The sequence below is a fragment of the Canis lupus genome, chromosome 13 (genome assembly GCF_011100685.1).
Source record: "Canis lupus familiaris isolate Mischka breed German Shepherd chromosome 13, alternate assembly UU_Cfam_GSD_1.0, whole genome shotgun sequence".
NCBI lineage: Eukaryota > Metazoa > Chordata > Mammalia > Carnivora > Canidae > Canis > Canis lupus.
Window position 1 is genome coordinate 44,380,174 of NC_049234.1, and position 15,523 is coordinate 44,395,696.

The 15,523-nt window shown below is 40.8% G+C and overlaps 1 protein-coding gene across 4 annotated transcripts in view; it reads right to left on the reverse strand.

Annotated features, from left to right (window-relative positions):
• The window catches only part of CORIN (corin, serine peptidase), a 229,110-nt gene that overhangs the window by 179,958 nt on the left and 33,629 nt on the right, over positions 1 to 15,523 (reverse strand). For all 4 annotated transcript variants that reach the window (XM_038556027.1, XM_038556028.1, XM_038556026.1 and 1 more), the window contains exon 2: positions 10,961 to 11,105. In XM_038556027.1, the coding sequence (XP_038411955.1) occupies positions 10,961 to 11,105 (145 nt within the window). The remainder of the gene's footprint in view (positions 1 to 10,960; positions 11,106 to 15,523) is intronic.

The window sequence follows — 15,523 nt, forward strand, 5'->3', positions numbered from 1 at the left end:
TTATTCATGACACACACACACACACACACACACACACACACACAGAGGCAGAGGGAGAAGCAGGCTCCATGCAGGGAGCCTGACGTGGGACTCGATACCGGGTCTCCAGGATAGCGCTTAAACCACTGAGCCACCCAGGCTGCCCTCATCAAATATTTTCAATTTTCTTGCATTCTATCTACTAAGACACATATGTAGATTACATTCTCTGGCCTCATTTTCTGCCTCTGGACATTATTGATGTTGGTCAAAGGGCACAGACTTCCAGTTACGAGATGGATAAGTCCTGGCGATCTAACGTACAGCCTGGTAATTGTAGTTAATACTGTATCGTACACTTAAAAAAGAAATCTTCAATGCTCTTTTTCTTTTTCTCTGCCACCATAACTACATAGGAGCAAAATGATGGCTGGTCCATCAATTGAGTCCCTAAATGACCTCAATGAATGTAGCCCCCATGTCACTCACAAAGGACTTGTAGCATGAGTGAGGATTACCTTTGTTGTTTTTAAACCCCTATCATTTTAGGGTTACTCTTGTTACACAGTACAGCACAGCCTATCCTGTAATCTATCTATTACAATAGATAATTTACAAACACATTGATTATAAAATGCCTGTGAAACATTCAAGGGGGGAGAAAAAGTCTAAATCTAGAGAATCAGTAAAAAAAAATAAAAATAAATAAAAATAAAAATAAATAAATATAGAGAATCTTAGCATTTCCTCCAGAATGCCTTGCCAGATGCCCACAAATTTTTATCTTCTTTGTGGTCGCGGAGCACACGCTCTTTGTTATCACCCATACACTCAAGAGCGATTGTCTGTTTCCCTGCCTGCCTTCTAGAAGGTAGGAAGGTGGATTATTCATGTCTGCATGTCAAGTGCCCAGCAGAATGCTCGGCACCAAAGTCGGCCTTAAAGAATATTTGTTGAATGTATGAATGAGGAAAGAAGTCGTGGGGGTAGATGACACTGCCAAGAGAGGCCTGGGTGTAAAGTGAGAAGAGAGCGAGCTTAGGGAACCCCAACATTTAATAGCTGGGTAAAGAAAGATGAGCTCAAGAAGACAGAGAAAGACCAGCCCGAAGCAAAGGAAAAATCAGAAGTGAAAATATGCAGGCATTTTGAGAAGAAAAGAGGAGTAGTGGAGACTGGGCAAGACCCTATATGGTCACATGATCCCACCCGAATAAAAGACCGGGTTGCTGGCACCAACTAACAATGAGCCTGCTCCTTCTGAACTGGCGTAAACAAACACAGAGAGAAAGCATGGGTTCTTCATTTCAAAGTCTTGCTCAAATGCACACTGGTTTCAGATGCTGTGCGTTGGGTGAAAAGTCACTGGTGCCCACGTACTAATGTTGAGGAGGTATGACAAGAAGAGAAAGGGGGAGGATCAGATTGAAGGGGATGGGGGACTGGATCGAGCACAGAAATCACCTGGTGATCTTGCTAGAAGGCAAAGCCAGCAGGTCTAGGGTGGGATCTGCACTTCACACAAACTCTCAAGTGAGGTTGACGTTGCCAGCCCATGGGCCACACTTGGGGGACGAGGCTTTGGACTTCCATTTCAGAAAGCTTTCCACGTGACATGTAACCTCAGGCCTGAGCAGCCACAGAAAAACTATTCTCAGGTCTGAGAACTCCATGTCCATAAATCTGTCCCCAAAGGTCAGGGTTATTAAAGGAATTTGGGGGCTTAACTAAGGAATATGGAGCCAGGTCATAAAAGATCAGAGAGGATCTTAGATTTGGGGGTGTCGGGGAAAAAAAAGATCTGGGAGGTCTTTCCATGTGAAAGTGATAATCAAAATACAACCTTATGAGTTAGGAAGTTGAAACTCTTATAATTCCAAATTCTTGTAAAAGCCGCCGGCTGTGACTTTGCTAAGAGAAAAACTATATTTAAGTTCAATGATCTTTAGCTCAGCTAACATGTTTGAAGAGGAAAGTCACTTTTGTAGAGGACAATTTCTCCCGAGTTCAAGAAAAATGGACTATTTGCAACATCTCCCCTAAGCTTCCGCATTCTAATTTTCTTTCTTCTCCCCTGCATGGCAAAGCAAAACGTTAACTGGCCACACACAGTCCTTTCACGGTTCTAAGGAAATTAGGAAAGTTACCCTAGACCTCCCTTACTAACCTTAGGGCTAAAACAAACGAAATATATTTTAGGAGTGGATGAACAGAAGAGCCTTTGAAACCAAGGTTTCAGCAGCCTGGGAAAAGAAGACAGGAAACATTCTGATGAAATTTTTTTGGATCATAACTTTGGTGAAATCAGGATGCCCAACAGTGTGCAAAACTCAGGGCCAAACAAAGACCCAAAGCACCGCCCTTGGAGGACTGCTGCAGTACCCCCCGTTTTTCCTTCCTGCCAAGGCTTCTACCCATTTGGACCTGCTCGCCCCCATACCTGCCAAAGGCCCCCTCTCAAAGCCTCTACCAGGCCAGGCCTGCCAGGCCCTCGTCCGATCCCCCCTCCGTGGAGTCTGTGTTTAAGGCCCCACCTCGTCAGCAGGGACCTCAGCTCAGACTAGCTCTGGGCCCCTGTCATCAGGTGGCGTGGCAACTGTCTCTTCTCACAGCAGAGTCACCTCGTGGCTCTCTTAGTAATGGTGTGACCATTTCGCATGCCCTCCTCCTTCGGGGACTAGGGGACTCCGTGAGGGCCCTTGCTTCGACGCCAATGACATGCTGCCTTGCTCTCCAGAAACACCCGTTAAAAGGCTGAATCGTCTCAAGTTATAGCTGCAATTCTATTTCTGTCAAGTGCTTCCCCAAATAATTTTATTTTAAATATTGGATATACATATTGCAGATATATGTTTATGTATTATTTATGTGTTTACCTATAACTGAACCAGATATCAATTTGATCTCTAATAAATCCCCCTATGATATACGCTGACTCTCCTAGGGATGTGACGGCAGCACGACCTGCTGCCAGTTTGGTTCTCATAAGAAATGCAGCAGCCACGGGGCACGTGAGTGGCTCAGCTGGTTAAGCGTCTGCCTTGGGTCATGATCCTGGGGTCCTGGGATCCAGTCCTGTGTGAGGCTCTTTGCTTGTCGGGCTCCTTGCTCAGTGGGGAGTCTGCTTCCCCCTCTAGAGCTTTCCCTCTAATAAATCAATAATATCTTTAAATTAAAAAAAAAAAAAGAGGGGCGCCTAGGTGGCTCAGTCAGGTAAGCGTCTGTCTTTGGCTCAGGTCATGTACCTGGGGCCTGGGATCGAGCCCTGCATGGGGCGCCCTGCTCAGCATCCCCCTCTCCCTTTCCCTGCCTCTCCGTCTGCTTGTGCTCTTGGTCTCTGTCAAATTAAATAAATAAATAAATAAATAAATAAATAAATAAATAAATCTTTTAAAAAGTAAAGAAATGGATTAGCCTCTGACATTAATTCTCGGGTCCAAGCATAAAAACCATGTGAAACTTGCCATCACATTGCAAGTCTGACAATCAATTTTATTCCTTCCTAGTGACTTCACTGGTAATTAAAATATACTGTGGCCATGGCTTGGTCGTAGGGTCAGTGGGGTTATGGATTATGGGATTACCCTGACAATGGATCATAGCACAAAGATTTTAGTTCTTAGGGATAGAGTGAATGAAAAAGAAAGAAACACATTTTTTAAGTTAATTTTTGACTATCACAAAACCTAATGCTTTACTGTCATAATGAATTTTGTCATTTATAGGAACACTTTCACAAATTTAATATCATTTGGCTTTCATAACAGTTCTGTGAAATGAATAAGAATTATATTCCTCCTCTGACAGAGAAGTTAAAGCATCGACCAAAACTCACACATCTAGTAAATGGAAAAGGGAGACATTAGACCTCAGCCTTATAAATTATTATAAGTTATTTTTCTATGTCACATGGCCCTTCGTTATTAGACTATAATCAAATGAAAACCTAGGGTGAATATTGTACTTTCCCACTCTTCAGTTTTCCTTTCAATGTCTTTCAAAAGCCTAAATCTTTTTTTTTTTTTTTAAGATTTTATTTACTTATTCATGAGAGACAGAGAGAGGCAGAGAGAGAGGCAGGCTCCATGCGGGGAGCCCGATGTAGGATCCGATCCCAAGACCCCAGGATCATGCTTTGGGCCGAAGGCAGATGTTTAACCGCTGAGCCACCCAGGCATCCCAAAAACCTAAATCTTTTTTAAAAAAACATTTTTGAGGGACACCTGGGTGGCTCAGTGGTTGAACATCTGCCTTTGGCTCAGGTCATGATCCTGGGTCCTGGGATCGAGTCCCACACTGGACTCCTCACAGGGACCTGCTTCTCCCTCTGCCTGTGTCTCTGCCTCTCTCTCTGTGTCTCTTATGAATAAATAAATAAAATCTTAAAAAAAATTTTTTGAGTATAATTGACATCCAGTGTCACATTAGTTTCAAATGCAACATAGCAATTCAACGTCTCTCCGTTATGCTGTACTCGGTGTTACTCCCATCTGTCATCGTACGACAACATCAGTGACTATATTCCCTCTACTGTGCCTTTTGTTCCTGTGACTTTTTCATTCCATGACTGGGAGCCTATATCTCCCACTCCTCTCTTCACCCATTTTGCCCATCTTCCCAGCCCTTCCCCTCTGGCAGCCATCAGGCTGTTCTCTGTATTTATGGTCTGAGTCTGCTTTTTGTTTGTTTATTCACTTGTTTTGTGTTTTTATTTTTTAAAAGATTTTATTTAAAATGCTCACCAAGAGTGCACAAGTGTTCTTTTATTCCTCACATCCTCACCAACACTTACCTTTCCTTGTGTTTCTTATTTTAGCCATTCTGATGGCCATAAAGCGACATTTCTTTTTTCATTTTGTTTTAGTTTGCATTTCCTTGAGGATTGGGGATGTTGAGCATCTTTCATGTGTCTGCAAGTTTTCTTTGGAAAAATATCTACTCAGGTCCTCTGTCCTTTTTTAATTGGATTATTTGAGGGAGGGGTCTTTCTTTCTTTCTTTCTTTCTTTCTTTCTTTCTTTCTTTCTTTCTTTCTTTCTTTCTTTCTTCTTTCTTTCTTTCTTTCTTTTTCTTCTTTCTGGTGTTAAAGTTGTATAAGTTCTTTATGTATTTTGGACACTAATCCCTTATCAGATATACCATTTGTATATATCTTCTCCCATTCAGTACGTTGTCTTTTTGGTTTGTTAATGGTTTCCTTCACTGTGCAGAAACTTTTTATTTTGGTGTAGTCCCAATAGTTTAATTTTGCTTTTGTTTCCCTTTCTAGAGGAGACATATCAAGGAAAATGTTTCTATGGCCACTATCAAAGAAATGTTTTCTTCTGGGAATTTTATGGTTTTAGGTCTCACAGTTAGGTCTTTAATTCCTCTTGAGTTTATTTTTGTGAATAGTATAAGAAAGTGGTCCAGTTTCATTCTTTTGCATGCAGCTGTCCAGTTTTCCCAGCACCATTTGTTGAAGAGACATTTTCCCATTGCACAGTCTTGCCTTCTCTGTCGTAGGTTAATTGGCCGTGTAAATATGGGTTTATTTCTAGACTATCTAATCTGTTTCTCTGGTCTATGTGTCTATTTTTATGCTAGCACTATACTGTTTTGATTACTAAAGCTTTTGAGTATATCTTAAATATATCATATATCATAAGATTATGATATCTTCAGCTTTGTTCTTATTTTTCAAGATGGTGTTAGCTATTTACGGTCTTTCTGGTTCCATACAAATTTTAGTATTATTTGTCCTAGTTCTGTGAGAAATGCTTTTGGTATTCTGATAGTGATTGCACTGAATCTATAGATTGGTTCAGGTAGAATGGACATTCTGACAATACTAATTCTTTTACTCCATAAGCATAAAATACCTTTCCATTTTTTTGTGTCATCTGAAATTCTTTCATCAGTGTCTTCTGGTTTTTAGAGTACAGGTCTTTCTCTTCCTTGGTTAAGTTTATTCCTAGGTATTTTATTCTTTTTGGTGCAATTTTAAATGGAATTGTTTTCTTAATTTCTCCTAGTGGTGCTTCTTCATTATTCGTGTACAGAAATACTATTGATTTCTGGGGGTTAATTTTGTATCCTGCAAATTTACTGACTTCATTCACTACTAATAGTTTTTTGGTGGAGTTTTTAGGATTTTCTATGTATAGTAATCAGGTCATCTGCAAATAGTGACAGCTTAACTTCTTTACCAATATGGGTGCCTCTTATTTCCTTAGCTTTTCTGATTGCTGTGGCTAGGACTTCCAATACTATGTCGAATAAAAGTAGTGAGAGGGGACATTCTTGTCTTGCTCCTAATCTTACAGGAAAAGCTCTCACTTTTTCACTATTGAGTATGATGTTAGCTGTGGGTTTCCTATATATGGCCTTTATTATGCTGAGGTGTGCTCCCTCTGTATCTACTCGTTGAGAGTATTTATCATGAACAGGGTGTTGAATTTTGTTAAATGCTTTTCTGCATCTACCAAGATGATCACATGATTTTTATTCTTCATTTTGTTGATGTGGTTAATTATGCTGATTGATTTACAAATATTAAATCCTCCTTGTATCCCCAGAATAAATCCTGCTTGATAATCCTTTTAATGTATTGTTGAATGGTTTGTTATTTTGTTAAGGATTTTTCAACTGTGTTTGTCAGGGATATCGACTTATAGTTTGTGTATGTGTGTTGTCTTTGCCTGGTTTCGGTATCAGGGTAATCCTGGCCACATAGGATGTCTTTGTAAGCTCTCACCCCTCTTGTATTTTTTTGGAATACTTTGAGGAAAATATGTATTAACTCCTCTTTAAATATTTGGCAAAATCCACCTTGGAATCCATCCGATCCTGGACTTTCATTTTTTTAAAGACTGAAATCTATTTTAGAGTTCAGATCTTTGGAACCATATGGACAGTTCAGACTATCTCCTGATTTTAGAAACACTGAACTAAACTAAACCTTTGTAGCTCCAACTTTGATTTTGGGGGTTGAGGAGAGAAACAGTTTGCTACTGTTCTCTTCTATATCCCGCTGCTGTAATAATTATTCGGGAAAGCCCAACTCTCTTATCTTCAGGAATCTCTTTGCCACCTGACTACATGCATGAGAGAAGCCCAAAGAGACAAAATCAGAGACACATAGTGCATCTGTGTTAGCGGAAAGCTTTTATTATCTTTTCCTAAACAATCACCCTCTCACTATTATCTTTGTCTTTTGAAACTACAGCTCCTGTTATTTATGCAAAATTGTCATCCCAGCATTCCATAGCAATCTAATGGGCCCATAAATAACTATAAAACTTTGAAAGAGCATGGAGTTATACACTCAAACCAACCAGAACATTTTAAAAAGTAAGCAGAATTTAATGAGGTTTTTTTTTAAAACACAAATATAAAACGGTTTTATTGCTCATTATAGCAACAAACATCTGAGTTATAAAATAGCAAATGTCTACTTGAACAGATATTACTTAATATATCCATACATCATCTGGTGCAGAATCTATGAAAAGAATGCTTTTGAAGAATATGTCCAGGAAACCCCCACTTTCTAAAGGTCACCTAAATATAAGCCAAAGTGGCACTTAGAAGTGGATATAAATGGTACACTTCCTAATCCCATATACAGCGAAAAAAAAAAAAAATCTACTCCTAGGAATTAACCAAAGAGAAATGGAAACATACTTGTACGAGAACTTTCAGAGCAACACCATTATTCATAGTAGCTAAAAGATGGAAACAACTAAAATTGGTAAATGGACAAATATGGTAAATCCATACAATGGAATATTATTTGGCCATTAGGAGGAATGAAGTGTTCATACATAATACAAGATGGATGAACCTTAAAAATATTATACCAAGTGAAAAAAAGCCAGTTACAGAAAACACATACAGTCATATGAAATATCCAGTATTGGGAAACCTATAGAGACAGAACATAGATCAGTGGTGGCTTAGGGCAGGGGCAGCTAGAGGATGGAGAGATAAAAGACTGACAGTAAAAAATACAGTTTCTTCTTAAAGTGATACAAATGCGACAAAACTGATTTTAGTGATGGTTTCACTTACCTGTGACTATACTAAAAATTATCCCATTATACGCTTTAAGCAGGTATGTGAATTATATTTCAATAAAGCTATAAAAAATTAGAATCTAAAAAAAATAAACAAATTTAACCCAAATAAAGCACTGTCCTAATAGCATTTCTCCTCTGTGCAGAGGCCTCTAAGCACTGAGGTACTTAAAGATGTGTTTAACACCCGTATGAGCATTCGACCCCGAGAATGCAAGGAAAGAATCTTCAATGGGCTTGAGTCTCTGAATACGTATTAGCAGAATTAGACTTCGAAGCTACAGTGGTAGGACTGAGCCTCCACCTCTGTCTCTAGCCCCCAGAGATAACGACTATAAATCTGGGCAAAACACAGAAGAAGTACTTGAAGGCCCTGGAAAGGAAACAAAAGCAGGCCAGCTCTGGGGGTGTGTGGAGTCTTGTTTGGCTTTAAAATCCAAATTGGAGGGCAGCTGGTGTGGCTCAGTGGTTTAGTGCCCCCTTCAGCCCAGGGCATGATCCTGGAGGCCCAGGATTGAGTCCCACATCAGGCTCCCTGCATGGAGCCTGCTTGTGTCTCTCTGTGTCTCTCATGAATAAATAAATAAAATCTTAAAAAATATTTAAAACAAACAAACCTGAAGTCTCTGGACTGAGTCACTTTTTCTCTCTCCCTTTTTTTTAAGATTTTAATTATGTATTTGAGAGACAGAGAGCATGGGTGGGGGCAGAGACGAAGGGAGAGGCAGGCTCCCCGCTGAGCAGGGAACCCCATTCTGGACTCATCCCAGGAGCCTGGGATCACAAAGGTAGACAATTACCCGACTGAGCCCCCCCAGGCTCCTCTCTCTATCTTCTACTTACTTATCACCCTCTGGCCTCTGAAGTGTCTCTCCTCTCTTAGTGTCTTTGAAACCCAGACACTTTTCAGGTTTTTTTCCTTCTTGTCTGACCATTCTTCCTGTATCTCTCGCTTCCTCCTCTTTCTCTATCTTCCCCTTAAGTACCCAGGACTCCTCCCCTGGGCTTTTAATCAGTACAGTTCATCTGCTTCTACTGCTTCAACTGCCAGTGAGACTCCCACCTTCCTAACTGTAGCCAGGACTCCCTTCTCAGCTTCCCTTCTGGACACTTCTAGCTTCAGATCAGTAACAGTGGAGTAGGGGTTAGGTTCTAAAGCAAGCAAATAAGCCAAAAATCATATGAAATCACAATTTCCCTTGAAATTCCCTTAGAAAAGCAACTTGTTCATATATTCCTACATTCATTTCTTGGTCCTGCCCGTGCTGTTGAATTTGCTCAAGATAAATGGACTCGAACTATGATGCCACTGTATTTCGTTAGTCTCACAAGAATCTCACAAGGTGACATGTCCACACTACACTTCTATCCTGCCTCCATCTACCTGCATCATGCTCCTCCACCTTTACTTCCTACATTAACTGATGGCACCAAAATCACCCTGACTTCCTAAGCCAAAAATCCAGCACTCAGCATTGACCCTTATTCTCCTTCTCCCCCAAATCCAATCAGTCTTGATTTCTGTTGATTTAATGCCTGAATTCAAGCCCTTATCATCTTATTTAGGCCACAGCCAGAGCCTCAAAAAGCTTCCTCCCTTTCTGCCTCCAATCCTCTGCCATGTGTCTAGGTCTACTGTCATTCGCAAATGCAAATATGATCAGGTTTCTCCCTGGTTGGAAAGATCCTCCAGTGATGAACTACCACCCAAAGCAGTGGTTTTCAAGCATTTTTGTAGCAGATAAATACGATTTTCAAATTAATATCATATAAGGTCCTAATATCTACAAATAGAAACAAGCTGCATTTCATTAGGATTAATTTACTCTGTAAGTCATGAATGTGTGACTTATTAAAAGCCAAACATTGAGAAAATAGTAGGTAGTTTTGGCGAAGTACAAAAATTCAAAATTGTTGGTAAGCAATTTGATCAGAAACATCTTGCTTATTTATTTCTCCATTTCATTTGACTGCATGTGATCAAAAAAGAAACCCTAATTCATAGCAATAGGTAGCTACCAAAGATAATATTTTGGGTTTCCCCTCCAAAATAGCTCATCTTTTAAATTTAACATATTGTTTATTTAAAAAGATAGCAAGATCCAAATACAAATGATTTAATCTATCAGCACAAATTATTTGGTTGCTGGTCTCCACTTGGTTAAAACTTGGTATGTAATATTTAGTTTGAGTATGTGTTTAAGATTTATTTTTTAAAATTGAAACTCAAAACAAACATTTAAGGAAAACCTTGAACCTCCTCCTTGGAGGAGGTTCCATGCAATAGAGTTTGAAAGCCAATAACGGAGATGCTGAAGCCCAATCTCCTTAGGACAACATGGAAGATCCTGTGTCATTTGGATTTTATCCATCAGTCCGGCTGCATTTCCTCCCACTGCCAAAATTCCACCCCAAATCCTGAGTCCATCTCCATCTATCACGGGGTTATACTTTGGCACTTGCTGTTTTCTCTGCAAGTTCACGCACCACTGCACTTCCTTCTGAATTTCAATGAATTATTCCAAAGGTTAAAATGCTAATGCCTTGTGAAGCCTTCTGTGACTTCCCCAAAGTACCTTGCAGCTGCCTCCACCATCACCATGTGTTGCCTTGTGTAATAATCATTGTTTCCTCTCAACCATGAGTTCCTAAGACAGGCTAATTTAGCCATCCCTACGTTCTCAGGGACTTTCAAAGTGCCTGGTACCTGGTAATCACACCTTAAATGCGTTGAATTAACTACTTCATTAGTTTATATTAATAAGAATAACTAGCAGAGTGATTATGGTGGCTGAAACTTCAGATTTGCATAAGGTAGTCAACAGAGAACTCTCTCATCAAGTTGACACCTTAGGCTAAATAAGGACCACACAGAAATCACTGTTTTTCTCATTTGAATTTTGACTTCATTTTTCTTTCACTCACCAACAAAGGAAAGCAGGATCACCAGCAGGACAATGAGCGCACAGATACATGGAATCAAGACCAGCAATAGGAAGCGGAGAATATTAGCAGTTGCCAGCTTCTGAGAGCAACCATCACCCATGTTATTGTCGACAGCAACCAAGACCTAAAGTAAAAGAGGAATATGAAACACGGTTTTAAGCATGGTTTTTAAGCAACTCGGTACACAGTACGAAATTTTCGAGTACAGCTGTCCATTCGGAGCAGCAGCATTCCCAAGAGATCCTAGTGCGTGTACTCTAGGGCATGAAAACGAACTTAGTCACTAAATCATGCTACTAAATGAACAAATAACTGTACAACCACACTCAAGGCAGAGAAAAATCATCTATTACTGAAACGTTTTTTCGGGAGTACGTGAACTTTTTATTTTATTTATTTATTAAATAAATTTATTTATTAAATAAATTAAAATAAAAACTTTTTATTTTATCTTGACTTTTTAAATGTATTTAAAAAATACAGTTTTTAAATGTATTTAACACAGAGAGAAAGAGAGTAGAACGAGTGAAAGAGGACACAAGTGGGGAAGTGGGGCAGAGGGAGAGACACCCCGTCAACCAGGGAGTGGGGCTAAATCCCTGGACCCTGGGATCATGACCTGAGCGGAAGACAGACAGGCTTAACCCGCTGAATCATCCAGCGGCCTTTCCACCTTGATTTTTTAAAAATGTATTTGCCAATTTAATATTATTCCAAAGGGCTACAAATTACCATGGCAAGGTCTCACCTTGGCCCAGAGCTATAAGCCAAGACTGCCTCGTACAGTGATAACAAATTGATGAGGAGCTGTAGACAGGACATTACCCAGATTTCATCAGTCTTAACCCAAATCTGCATGAATCTGGATAAAACTAATTTTCAGCCATTTTTAATTCAGCCAGGTTGACTATCATTGACCATGTATTTAGTGGCAAGTTGAACACTGAAAAAGAGCCTGTCTTGTTGACCAGTTAAACACTGACAGCCTCAGGACACCTTCCACCGTCCATGCTGTCAACGGAGCCAATACATCTGTGAGAGGATGACGAGATGCAATTGTGAGGGTTCAAATAAAGTTCTTATTTTCCGATACTTCAAATTTTGCTAATTTAAATTAAATTAAATACTTTAATTTCTGGTCAGCCTCTTGCCAGAAAGGATGTCTGTATTATGAATGTCTAGCTCAGGGCAGTGACTTTTTCGACAGGGTCTGAGATGAAATTAAGAGATTTGAGTCCCACACTATGAGCAGCTCTTCCAGTCGCACATGAAGGTATTTCTCATGGTTTTTTCTTAGACTTCTGACTCTCCTTGCATTTTCTCCTGCGACTGTTTCAGAGCTTGAACTGTGACCTCTGCATCATAGTTCCCAAATTTCTCTTGAGTCCCGAACTTCCTTTCAAGTCAGATCATACATTTCCAACGCCTAGCACTTAGCAGCATCTCTTCTCAACATAACCAAAACCAAACTAGTCTCTCTCCCCATCCCTGCCTTCAAACTAGTTCTTCTCCTAATGTCCACATTTGTGCTGGCGAACACTCTACTACTCCAATAACCCCAAGACTCTCCACGTCTCCATCATCCCCCCATGCCATGCATTATCAGGTTTTGTTGGTGTTTCCCCTAAATGGATATCTACTCTTGAGAAAGGAATGGTCTTTGAGTCAGAGCCTCATCAGAACCAAGCAGTTGTTCTAACAGAACGGTCCTGTACTTGATCATTTACAGCATTTATAACAAGTGCTTAATAGTTTCCCACAGATAAAAAGGCAACTTTGATAGGTTCTTCTGAATCGCAAGGCATATGGGATACTCCATTTCTGCCTTATTCCTCCCACATCAGAATCAATTCTCGTCCACTTACACATGTTGCAAGCAGTGTCCACTACATATACCATGATGTATGATACCTTCGGTAATTTTAAGAATACCCACTGAGACAGATTATTTGAAAGAACGTATGATGATAGCTTGAAAATGGCTTGATGGCCCAGATGAATGTCTTTACTGACCCATTCCCTCCGCACCTGGTTTAATCCACCCACCAAAGTGAGATCGTTCAGTTTGACCTGCAAGAAGACTCGGCACTGTGTTACAGGGGGACATGAAAACGATGTGGCCACCCGTTGACCCGTGAGCTGGAACCAGACAATCAGAGGCTCCTCACCCCCTCCCCCTGCCCCGTCCTTGAAATGCACCTCTGTCTCCACAGCCAGAGCCATCTTCGAGAATGCAGCCTTGAGAGAGCAACGTGCTGTGGCGACCATCTGGACGTTACACATGACTAAACCCAGATAAGGATTCTATATAAACTTCCATGATCCTGGCAGGCAGGTCTGGAAAAACCACTCATCTTGTCTGCCCAAGACAAGCCTCCTAGTAACCATGGCACTGGTTTACTTAGTAAACCTGCCATCTACCAGTCTGAAGGGGTCTGACTCTTTCTTCAGTATCTCCTTGCCCTCTGTACATGGAGGCTAGTTTCAGATTTGACCCAAAGAAGCTCCCAAGTTTGCAAACCAACACACTGACACAACTTAACATGAGATCTGCAATAGTGCATTGATGTCAACACTAGAGTTGGTGGGGGGTGCCCTTTCAGGCTTGGAGATAGACAAGTGTGGGGCGCTAGCCCAACAGAGACAGTAGTAGAACCCACGTACTTACTTCATTTACTCAACACTTAGTTATTGAACACCTACTATTATAATATGCCTAGTGAGGGATGTAACAATAATTTCAGCCCAACTGTCCCTCTCAAATTCACAGTCTTGTAGGAGAGATATGTCCATAAATAGTATAATTATATGTCAAGGCAGCAAACGATAAGCACCATAAGACTTACACCTCATGCTGTAGGAATTCAAAGGATAAGCATACAATTTCTTACTGGAGAATCAGGTAAAAATTGTAGAGAAACCAGCACTTGAAGAGACATAATTCTGAGAAAAGTATCCTCCAAAAGCCATGTTATAGCTTAAAAGAGTGGTAAAATACAACCAGAGAGCTAACGAGGTGTGAACTTTCTTTGGCTTCCACAACAGTGGAAAGGGTTTCTTTGTTAAGATGGTCACAGGAGATTTTAAAGATCATCTTCCTGGGTGGCGCAGTGGTTTGGCGCCTGCCTTTGGCCCAGGGTGCGATCCTGGGGACCCGAGATTGAATCCCACATCGGGCTCCCAGTGCATGGAGCCTGCTTCTCCCTCTGCCTATGTCTCTGCCTCTCTCTCTCTGTGTGACTATCATAAATAAAAAATAAAAAAATTAAAAAAAAAAAAGATCATCTTCTTAGGTGGCAAATTCACGATGGCCTCAGCGCTGCCTGGAATCCTGTAGCCAAACACATCCCACTTAGGATGTAGCAGTGAGGAGTCAGCGGAGGAAGTTCTAGAGGCTCATTCTGAAATCTCCTGTCAGTATATATCAACAAGTACTCAATTTTCAGAACCCTATTATTCATGATTGGTGCAAATATGTTCTCTAGTGTCCAGGAAATAGTTTGCTCTTATCCAGGGGTGAGGAGAAAGAAATACTTTGAAGAAAGTCAGCACTTTGGTCAATTCCCTAACTTTCCTCTTGCGTTCATGGCCACTTAGGACTATAGCTGTTCGTGGTGCATTATTCAGAGGCCCTTGGCTTTCCTCTGGTTATAATGGAACTCTTAGACTCTACTGAAGAGTGAATAATGCCCGGTGAGGTAAACTGCTGGGGAAATTCCTAAGCTTCGTTTCAGTGGACGCCACAGCCCTCTCTCCAGATGCCACCCTCTTCCAGAATCTACCCTCCACAGGCTCGAAACTGTAAGCCAAGCCCAGGCACAGCATTCCATGGTGCAGGCAGGGAAGAAGGCCTCTGATTGATTGACCTGCCATGCTTCTGATATGTACTTCTTGTGTTTTACTAATCCTGTTGGTAAAACCTCACTTCTTATATCTTGAGAACTACATTTATTTTAAAAACAGGGGCATGTTGGTTTATATCACCTGTACGGATACAATCTATCTAGGATATTTTCTTGAGTCAATTTCGTTCCATTTGGGACACCTTCTCATCCCTCGCCTTCCACATTTTTACCTCCATCATGATCCCCTCCCAGCTTGTCGTTTCAACCATTTTCACCACAGCCCTGCCCTGACTCTTTGGGGATCTGTGGTTCATGGGTGCCTCCACCATCTCCCAACCTATCAGCTCTCTCCCTTTTTCATTTCCTTACATACCTTCCTTAGAATATTTGGACCATAAATGAAACAATTCTCTCGTTAATACTCTGAACCTGCTTACCCCTCTGGATTTTCTTCCCCTCTGATGTAAAAGCCAACAGCAGATGAAGCCAACAATCTTCTCTCTCTGTGTCTACACCTGGACAGTTGGGTGTGGCTGCAGAAAGTCACCCAACAGGACTATTGGGTTGCTGACGTAAAGCCTTCTCCATTCTCCTCAAGCTATCTTCTCCCACTATGCCGTCACTCTCAGAAGAGGACCTGCCCCAATTCCCATTTTACAGAATAACAACTATCAAATGAGAATTGCCCCATCTACCT